We start from the raw sequence: 11,179 nt of genomic DNA on the forward strand, positions 1-11,179 counted from the left end.
TGGACAACTCATTTAACCCTGTTTGCCTCAGTTTCTCATCTATAAGATGAGCTAGGGAAGGAAATGGCAAACTGCTCTACAAACCTTGCCAAGAAAACCCTAAATATGGTCATTAAGAATTGTAGACAACCCACCAGTTTCCAACACAAGGCAGGACTACACTTTAACTGACACAGATGAGAAATTATTGTCTTTGAAGGCCTAAAAAAAAAAGTTCTTTAACTTCTCAGTCATCCATTCTAAAAAATCAAAGACCTTCATTAAAGCTAAATTTTCATATCAATTTTGCTCCTTGAGAAAAGAAAAAGGGGGAAAGAAAATAACTTTAACAAAAAAAGATTTAGTTTTAAAACTGTGTAAAGATGGAAGGAATTAGAAAGGATTACATAAGATGAAACTAACTGAGGTCCACAGAATTTAAGAGACTTCCCTAAAATGACACAGATAGTTAGCATTCAACATATTTGAACTTAAGTCCTTTGACATCAGATTCAATGGTCTTTCCATTGTACTGACAAATGTCCCTTTTTAAAGCAATTTTTATGATAATACCAATTACAATTACCAATACAAGTTGCTGACTAGTCTTCACTTGAAGACACCCCACTGAAAAGGTCTAGATCCAGAGAAGACCTATTCTACTTTGGAATAACTAATTGTTAAAAAAAAAAACTCCCCCTTCCCTCCAACATTAACTCTAAATTTATTTCTAGGCTTTGACCCATTTTTTCCTGGTCATGTCCTCTAGAAACAAAACATTTATCTTTATTAATATTTGACCTTATAGTTTAGCTATCAGGATATTTTTAGATTCTGATTCTAATGTACAACAATGATGCTTGTTCCTCCTAACTCTGTTCCCTTCAATTTTGACATTATATTATTAATGCTTTTAGACAAGTCATTGTTAAAAATATTTTTAAAAAGCACCAGGTCAAGCCCAGATCCCTGATGGAAACTTCTCCCAAGCTGAAAGTAAATCATTTATGACTCTTCCTTAGGTTTAGCCATTCAACCAGTTTCAAATTTATCTAATTATATAGTCATTCTACCCAGTATCTCTTCTTCCTTTTCACTAGAGTAGCATGAAAAAAAATTATTGAACGTTTTGCTTAAATTTAGCTATGCAATATGTAGCGGTTGTTAAGTGATGCGTGGGTGCAATGCTGACCTTGGAGTCAGGAAAATCTGAGTTCGCATCTGGCCTCATTTACTAGTTGTGGGACCTTGGATAAGTCACTTATTCTCTGTCTCAATCTCCTAAACTGTGAAATAGGCATATTAATAGAACCTACTTTCCAGGGTTGTTATGAGGAGCAAGTAAAATTATATTTGCAAAGCACTTATCACCCTGGCACATAGTACATAGTATATAAATACTATCATTATCATCGTCATTACTGTTATTTTTATTATGGCTCTTATTTAGGGCATTATTTTGTTCTACTGATTTCATCATCTAATATTTCCTACACAAATAAAATGTTTCTCCTCAGGGTCTAAAAGAAAGATGTTTACTTAAGGATAAAACTTCTGAGTTTCTGACATCCTGACATACCAGGAAATGTTTCTGCTCCCATTTTCTCTTCTCCCCCCGCAGCCTCAATTTCTCCCCCTTTTGAAGTACTTCAAACCTTATTTCTCACATGCCAAGTTTCATTCTAAAAAAAACTTTTACAACCAAATTATAAATCTCCTGCAACTAGGTCGTCTTTGAATTGTTGACCTGACCTCTACTATTTCAGGAGAATCAAAAAGAAATCACTCTCCATGAATTCAGTTACGCCATTAGCCCCTGATCCAGTCAGAACTGGCATCCACGTCAGAGGTCTACATTTGTATTTTAATCTAGCAACACAAAAAGGGTAGTAAGATATGTTTTCTCTTCCCCAAGCATTCCCTTCTCAAAATCTTTACAATATTACCAGAGCAATTATAATTGGAAGCATCTTGAAGATCTAATTTCTTGGTTGCTTTCTGTGCTATTGAATTTCATACAATTTCTCCCTTTGGACTATAAACTTCAACATTTAGTTGCTTTCCCTTTAGTGTTTGGCGTATACTAGGTGATGTTTATATCATCCATGGTGAAATGCAATTGTTAGGAATGGAAGTCACAGGAATTTTCAAAATGTGGCATGCTGCAAGGATTGCTAGGCTTGTATCAGAGATATAGATTCACATTTTAATTCTGTTCCTTACTCTCATGTTGCTTATATCATAGTCAAGTTATTTAATTTCTCTAGGTCTTGGTTTCCTCAAAGGTAGGACTGGACCAGATCAGAGTTGGGCAAAACTACAGGTTAAGATGCATGTCTTATCTGCTGCCTGTTTTTGTTCGGTCCACAAGCTGAGAATGGTTTTTACATTTTAAAACAATATTTAATTAAGAATAGATGGTGAGCCATACAAAAAGCTGTCTGTGGACAATATTATTACTAATGTCCCTTACCACTCAATCAAAAGTGTACGTAAACACTTGGAGAACTTGAAATGGTCTGACAGGATGTCATCTAATATCATTGACATTATTACTTTAAGAAATCATGATTTCATTAGTATAGAGTACCCATGCTACTGATGCAGATCAAAAACACTATCCAAGTTTGTGAATCACTAAGGTCAAAAATATAATCAACCAAGTCATCGATCTACTTCTCCAACTTTATATAGATTGTTCTCCAAGGACAATCCTGCTGGTTTGTACTTGAAATCCTTTCAACCTGTTAGAGTCCTGTTATACTCTGCTGAGCAGCCTTGCCAGTCCTGAGTCACCATATCATCATAACAACAAAAACATTTCCGCTCAATTTCAAAAAACAAACAAACAAAAAAACTAGTCACTTTATCCTGCTGTTTAATCATCCAAATATTAAACATAAATGAATCACAGTGAAGGAGTATCTTGTCTCAGGTCTATTTCTCTCTTAGCTCCATCAGACAAGATGGGGAAAATGTAATAATTATAGGATAGAGACTAGACTACGTGATTTCATTGAAAATAATAAATAGTTGACATATAGCTCAACCTTCTAAGTAGTAGGTGCTACATTGGGAGCTGGAAATATGATGACAAAAATGAAATACCCTTTCACTCAAGGAGTTTTCATTCAGAAAGGGGAGACAAAATGATCTCTTAATTGCCGAATATAATGGCCTTTATCTCTCATTATTCTTTATCCCTCTCCAGCCACTGATATAGTCAATCATCACTCAGTGGATTGAGTTCTGGGCTTTCCCATCAAGAAAATGTGGCCTCAAACACTTATAAGCTATATAACCCTGGGAAAGTCACTTAACTTTTACTGCCTCACTTTCTTCATATTAAAATGGAGAAAACAATAGCACCTACAACACAAGGTTGCTATGAAGTTCAAATGAGATATTATTTCTAAAGCAGTTGTTATTAAGCACCCATAGTAGGTGTTTAATAAATGTTTGTTCCCTTTTCCCCTCTTCTTGGATATTTTCACCTCTCTAAGTTTTTCTGACATTTCTCTCTTCTGATTCTTACCCTGCCTTTCCAATTCTTCCTCAGTCTCTATTGCTGGAGCTTCCTCCAGGTCATACCCACTAAACATCAGTGTCTTCAAGGTTCTGTCTCAGACCCTCTTTTCCCCTCTACACTATCTTACCTGGTGGTCTCATTCATTTCCTTTGGGGTCAATTATCATTTCATGCAGATAGCTAGAATTTTGTGACATGTAAGGTTTGTGAGGCTCTTTATAAATATTATCTCATTTGATCCTCACAACAAACCTGGGAAGCTGATGCTATTATTATTTCCATTTTATAGATGAAGAACCTAAGGCAGACAGAAGGTAAATGACCTGCTTAGAGTCACACAGCTGAGTTGTGTCTGAGCTGGATTTGGATTCTGGTCTTCCAGACTCCAGGTCCACTGGGCCATCTAGAAAGCCCTATTTGCTTTGCTGATCTATAATCCCCAAATACCAAATGCCTATTGGACAACTTGTCCTAAATGTCCTCTGTAGATGTCTCAAATTGAACATTTCTGCAACAGAACTCATTATCTTTTCCCTCAAATCTTCCTATCTTCCCAATTTCCCTATTATACTCAAAGGCATTACCACCTTCCTGGTCACTAAGGTTCATAACCTAGGTGTTATCCTCAATTCCTTGTTCTTACTCACCCTAAGTAGTTAATCATTCCTACCTTCACAGAATTTTTGATATACAATCTTTTCTTTCCACTTACAAAGTCACCACCCTGATGCAGGTCTTCATCACTTCACGTCTAGACTGTTTCAGTAGTCTTCTGGTCAGTCTCCAAACCTCATCTTTCCCCACTGGACTCCAGTCTATCATCCACTCTGATCTCAGAGTGATCTCAAAGTGTAATGCAAAAGTAAAGGTCTGATCACATCACATTCTGCATCCCATTCAAAAAATTTTAACCCTGAGAATATATTGACATATGCATGTATAAAAATGTGTAGTTCTAGGACCATTGAGCCATCTTTTCTAGGATTTCACCATCATTACCAAAGCCAATCAGTGCATTGTACAGAAAAGTGTTGTCCTTCAGAAATTTTAGGAGTGAGTTCTAAATTGGGCTGAATTCTGAATTTTCAGGTGATATGCATCTTGATATATTTATCTATTTTTTCTCCGTAGTTTTCCCTTGAGGGAAGAGGGAAGGAGAACTTGATTAGAGAACTGATTATACAGATGGAGCACCTAAAGCCTCACTTGACATCAGGAGACTCTTCCTGATTGGCCAAGAGCCTTCATTTCTATAATATAGCTATGGATTCTGTCTAGAATGTCCGTGGGTAAATGAAACTCCCCAAAATGCTCTGACATTTTCTCTGGCTACTCCCGATGCCTGCAATGCTCTTCTTTCTCAACTCTACCCATTAATTTCTCTGGCTTTAAGTTCCATTTAAAATCCATTTTACCAGATGCCTTTTCCCAATACCTCTTACTTATAATGCTTTCCTTCTTGTAATTATTTCCTATTCATCCGGTATACGCCTTGCTTTGGATATATATTTGCTTGCATGTTTTCTCCTCCCATTAGATTATGAGGGTAGGGAATATCTTGCCTCTCTTTGTATTCCAGTGTTTAGCACAGTTTGTGATGTAGTCAAGTCTTAATAAATATTTATTGATATACTTATTGAATCAGTTGGAGGTGTTTTAGAAGGAAAGACAGCACTGTGTCCTGAGAAAACAAGGACAGTATGTACAGTAGTATAGAGTTTCAAATGAAAATAAGGCTGGGCAGGATTAGACAAATTTATTTTAAAATTAGGTAAGAAATCTAAGGTGCCATTGAGCTTGAGAGACGGTAGGTTTCATTTTTATATACTTCTAATTATCTTATCCTTTAATATTACTTCTAAATTTGTAGCCTGGAGTGGGTGGACACAGTAGACATACAGGGGAAAAGTGGATGTTAGACACCATGATACTAGAGCAGTGGCAAAATAAGAGGGAGCCACAATTGGGGTTCACATATGGCATATCTTTGAATCCAAATAGACCCAGAGACCCTAAAAAAGGTTTTCAGTTACTTAAAATAGAATTCAGTATTCAAGGAAGTTTAAAAGACAGTGAGGGGTAAAAATTATTTGTCTGAAGGTAGTATCTCTTTAATCAGTTCAAAGCGGAGAATCTGGTGCCATGGGAAGAATTGGCTAGCCTAAAAGTTCAGGCCTTGGTGATCTCTGTATAGACTAGCAGTAGGAAAAATGTATATACTTTAAGATATATATAACCTAACTTTATGTACTAGGTTTCTGAAAAAAAAATGTGTATGGATAAAATTGTACTATAAAAATATCTTAAATATTTTTAAAAATTATAAAACTTTAAAAATAAATAAAAAATATTTAGTTCATTATTTAAAGTACGTCTTCTCCTACCCCAAGTACAAATTGGTCTTTCGGAAACCAAAGAATCCTTCATTATATATTGACCTCTTAATTAATTCAATTTAGATATCTAGATTTGAAGTTTTTGTTTTATGTTTTTAGATCAGGGCATATATATACCATATGATTTATCATACCATTTAAAAGCTAGAAGTGTCATAGATTCCAGTTCATTCCTTCATTTTCTAAGTGAGAAAACAGACTGAGAGAAGAGAAGATAAGGGACTTTCCCAAAGTGATATAAATAATGTCAATAAACATTTAATAAGCATCTGTTATTTGCCAGGCCCCAGGTTAAACAATGGGGATAAAAGTATGAATAAGATGAAATAAAATCCCTGTCTTCAAGTACTTTATAGTCTAGCAAATAACAGAATTGGAATCTAGACCCAGACCTTCTGACTTCAAATCCAGTGTTCCTTCTACAAAAATATGCTGTTTCATTTATGTCAATATAATTTTCTTTTATTTATTTGTCTTTTTATTGGTGACTTTTGTCTTAGCATGGTTAATACCATTCATATAAACATCAGAAAAACTCTGGGCCGTATAAGAAATGATCCGAAGCATCCAGCTAGTCAATACCCACTCAACTTTAATTTTTGCTCATTATACATATTTATATATACATATATGCACTTCAGTTTATATTTTCCCCCTTGTGACTACCTTTTATAGTCATTCCACTATTTATCAATATTTTTACTAGAGGACAGAGGAGGAAAAGAGGAAAGAAGGAAATCAAAGCTCAGTCATTACTTTTGTTATATCTTAATTCTGGTAAAATAAATAACTCTGGTAAAATAATATTGATATAATGCCTACCGTGTGTCAGGCACTGTGCTAAGGGCTTTGCAAATATTATCTCATTTGAACACTGTGAAGTAAGGAAACCGAGGCAAGTAGAGGTTAGAAGACTTGCCCAGGATCAAACAATTAGTAAGCTTCTGAGTATATATTTCAACTCAGGTCTATCTTGATTACATTCCTGGAATTTTATCCACTGAGCCACCTAGCTGTCCTTGGTAAAAGAAGGAAAATGGTAGGTAGGAAGACAGGAAATTGTTTAAATAGGTGTCTCCAAAGCCAAGCACTTCCTGATTCTAAAATATTCTTGCTATAATGAAAGCCAATAATGGCAAATTAGCCTCCCCACCTTTTTTTAAATTTTAAAGTAACAATTTGGAGCTGGGTTAGGAATTAAGAGGGACAAAGGAAAGAGTTTCAAGCACCAAGTCTGATGGCCCATCATTAATGGGCAGGAGAGATGAGAAAGGATCTTTGGCAGAAGTAAATTCAGACTCAGACAGGTCAGGACCATTGGGCTCCTTCTGAATAATAGCTAACAATTACCTAGTCCTTTGGGGTTTATAAAACTCGGTCCTCTGCAGTTTAATCACCAGTCCAGTGTTGGGGACTGTATAGATCTTTTAGAATCAGATTATATTCCAGGACTTTTTACTATAATTCTTATAAAGCTATCACTTATTTATATGGATTGACTGAAGAATACTAAGGGAAACCTGGCTTTGGGCCTGTTTGTGAATGCTCTATTTAACTATGAGTCACCTAATATAAGAAACTAAGAGTACAAGTACACATAATTTCTCATGTAAGTGGTATTTGGGTAATTTTTTTCCTACAAAAAGCAGTTGATCTGCACCTATCAAATAGAGCCTAGAAACTGTTACTTGGCAACTTCTTGAGTTGGGACAGAGATAAAGAATTCTGAAAGATGAATGTCATGAAGTATAAATTATTACTGTATCTTAGAATGACAAGCTCATTTTAAGGGAAAGGCTTAAAGCTTCCTATAATTTACTCAGGGCATGGTAAGATTAGCATTTAAAAATAATCCAAATCTATGCTTTAAATATAACAGCAACAACTGAAGTAAACAGCAGAAAACAAGAAATAGATAAGCCTTTCCACATACTTAATTAGAAATGGCAGCAAGCAAGAATGGTATCCTAAAACCTCTGTGGGCATATTAATAAAATATCATTCCCTGCCATTTTCAACTTTAAAACATCATTAATTCACTCAAAATTTCATCTGTTGCCCAAAGCATTTTTATAAAAATAAAATATCTTGCAATAAATAACCATTCCCCCAAGGGAAAGAGAGAGTAGAATAAATTGGGTTTATTTATAAAGCAACAATCACTACAGCCTAATCTGTTAATGAATGCTCTGTCAGTCTGGAAAGTGTGAGTGAAATCATGGACATGGGGGGCTTCCAGGGCACCACTTCCCTACCAATGTAGATAATGATTTCTTTGCAACTTATACTTTTGATTCTTGAGGCATGAAGAGGTTAAATGATTTTTCCAGGGTCACCCAGTTGTTATATGTCAGAAGCAAGTAGAACTAAAATCTAGGTCTTCCTGACTCATGGGTCACAGCTCTCTATCTACTATGCCAGGCTGCCTCTATCTGTCAATAATATCTCAAATTAGTGGGGGAGTAGAATTCCATTTAAGAATAACTTTAATACTACAGGACAGGATTGACTTAATTACTAAATGCATTTGAACAGAAGCAGTAGTTTCATTTCAAGAAGGGATATCTTTTATATCTAAAGTTACAACCTTGGTATATAGGTTATTCTTTTCCCAGTGAGCAAATGGTGCCAGTGACTGAAAGAATTGGAAAGGTAAAAATATTACTATGATTTCAAGGAAAGAGCAGATAAATCCTGAAGGCCTGCCCTCTTTTAAAGCTCCCTTCGGTAATTTTAAAAAGTGGAAAGAGAAGCATAGGCTATGTCACAAAGGGGAAAAATAAAACAAACACATTTTTGAAAAATTGCTTATAATGTATCTTAATTTTTTCTTACCCTGTGTCTGGCTTTTTATAGGAAAAAAAAAAGAAAAGTAAAGATAAAGGAAGGAAAGGAAGGAAAATTTGCCTCCTTACCTCTTTTCAGTGTAATATAAAGTCCATATCCCCAGGAAAGTTTTAGTATAGGTAGACAGAAGATGAAAGAGAATATAAGACTTATTTTGACCCAGATGCAATCACAATGGTTCTTGTTAAAAAATATTCAAATTCATTTTTTCTTCCCACAAATGACTTATTACTAACTTAGACAACTGCCAGGATAGAGGGACATTATAAATGACATAAAGACAGTAATATTTTTAGGAGTGATAATCGATAGAAGCAAAAGCCTGATTTTTTCTCCTAGGAACCAACAGAAGATGAACCTAATCCAAGCAATGAACATGAATAAAGCCTTTAGAAATCTTCAAAACTCTTAGACATCATCCCAAAGCAAATTTTTCTATATTGCTTCCTTATATTGGGGAGGCAAGTGCGAGACTCCTTTTTGCCTATCATATTGTATCAGGAGAGTATGAACAGATTTATTAGTGCCTTACATTTGTTTTCAACCATTGTCTTCCACACTGAGTGGCAGGAAATACCAGCTACTTAAACTTGATTATGTAGTGAATTTGGTTTGGTTAAGTAAAATATTCACAAAGATATCACGTGAGGTACCCACAAAAGAAAGTTTCAACTATTCCAATGCTTAGCACAGTGCCTAGCACAAAGGAAGTGCCCGTCACAAAGGAAGTGCCCATTAAATGGTAGTTGACTGACTTTCACATAGCATTTGCCATCCATCTTGCAGAGACCACACTGTCAACAACTAGAACCAGTAAAATATCATTTCAGCAGAATGATAAGCATAGAGGACAAAGGAAAGGGTAGGTGTAAATTGTCACTCCTAAATTCACCTTGCATAAACATGCCCTAAGGGAAAGCAAGAGGAGCTAAGAATCTGGCTAAATGCCAAGAGCTGCCAACAACAGTGAGTTGGTACTCATCCTGGGTAAAGCCTTGAGATGCACATGGAAGCTACTAGGTCCACAACACTTTGAATTCTGAACTAATTAATTATTTAGTTCTTCCCCAAACCCCAGTTCCCTTTTACTTTCTGGAACCAGGGGTGGGTTATATAGATGAGCAAAAAGAGACACAGAAGTTGAGAGATTTAGGATAGTTGGCTAGTGAAGGTCAAAAAGTCTTGCCCCACAACCCTTTCTAAAGCTGCTAACCTTGGGCACAGAAAAGTTAGATAGGGGCGCTGAGTCTGCAGTTGCTGCCTGTGTCTGGGAGAGACGATGGGAAAATCGTGGAAAGAGCCTTACTTTTGTAGCTGGCTGCCCAGGGCTGGTAGCCGTAGTAGCCAGTGATGCGCAGAATCCGCTCCTCGATAGACGTGAGTCCCACAGATGCGCTGGTGAGATCCTCCACAGATCGAGACCATTTCAAATCCTCTTTAATCGCTTCGTCTACCACCAAGTATTTGAGCTGCCTGAGCTGAGGACTGATGTCCGACAGCCTCCGGGGGCTGACGTCGGGTGACCTCCTCATGCCACTGAAGTCAGCAGGGATTTCCAAGCAAAGGAGGCGAGGATGAGGGAGAGAAGAAAGGAAATAAATAAATCCTATAAGCCGATCTGAAGGAAGAAGTAAGAGAGAGAAAGCAGTCCCTATATCTCCAACATGCAGGTGGAGGCTGAGGGACCACCCGTTCTTCCTCCCTCCCGTCCCTTCTTTGCCCCTATCTCTTTCCCCTCTCCACTCCTGCAAGCATCAGGTTCAAGTCCCTTCTGCTGCTTTGTCAAGGGAGTATGAGTTGGGTGGGATTGGAGGACACCAGATCTCTGGGTATTGTGATCTCAGAGAGGAAAGAACCAAACATAATTACAAAATAAATAAAATACAACTTCTCTAGCTGCTCCCTCCTTCAACCTTTTCCATTAGCTCTTTGTCCCTGACCCAAAGGCAGGTGGGAACGGGGTCACCCTCGGCGTAAGGATGGCATAAAGCAGAAACCATTGGTGGCCTTCTGTCCAACCCTACCCCAGGGTCGATTCCTCCGTCTGTACTCCCCAGGCTCCTGTCCACTTGCACTACTCACATCGCGATGGTTTTGCCCCTGGGTGCGCCGTTTGGAAACTCTCGGATCCCCATAGGGAAGAGCGGAGAGGGGCTGGGCGCTCCCAGACTTCAGGCAGATGGGTGCTGCCGGCGGGGGCTCTCACCGGCCGCAGGGGCAAAGGGAAAAAGCGGAGATGCGCTTCTCTAGAGGGCAGGGTTGTCAGCTAAGAGCCGCAGAAGAGAGACTCTGCTGGTCCCCGCGCCTCCTTTGCCCCTTCCTCCTCGTGGGTCCCCTTTCCTCGCTCCAAACCCGAGGACTTCAAAACCGTCTGGAGAGATCCAGGCAGCTCTAGGGGGCTAAGTCCCCAGTCCGCGCGCACCTCCTGG

At 37.7% G+C, this 11,179-nt stretch overlaps 1 protein-coding gene across 1 annotated transcript in view; it reads right to left on the reverse strand.

Moving 5' to 3' along the window:
- Positions 1-10,885, reverse strand: part of SLC35F3 (solute carrier family 35 member F3) — a 503,654-nt gene extending 492,769 nt beyond the window's left edge. Inside the window, exons 1-2 of the mRNA XM_044672361.1 lie at positions 10,833-10,885; positions 10,057-10,286 (exon numbers count right to left, since the gene is read on the reverse strand). Of these exons, the coding sequence (XP_044528296.1) occupies positions 10,057-10,286; positions 10,833-10,885 (283 nt within the window). The remainder of the gene's footprint in view (positions 1-10,056; positions 10,287-10,832) is intronic.
- Positions 10,886-11,179: the final 294 nt, after the last annotated feature.

The sequence above is a fragment of the Gracilinanus agilis genome, chromosome 4 (assembly GCF_016433145.1).
Source record: "Gracilinanus agilis isolate LMUSP501 chromosome 4, AgileGrace, whole genome shotgun sequence".
In the NCBI taxonomy this organism is placed as follows: domain Eukaryota; kingdom Metazoa; phylum Chordata; class Mammalia; order Didelphimorphia; family Didelphidae; genus Gracilinanus; species Gracilinanus agilis.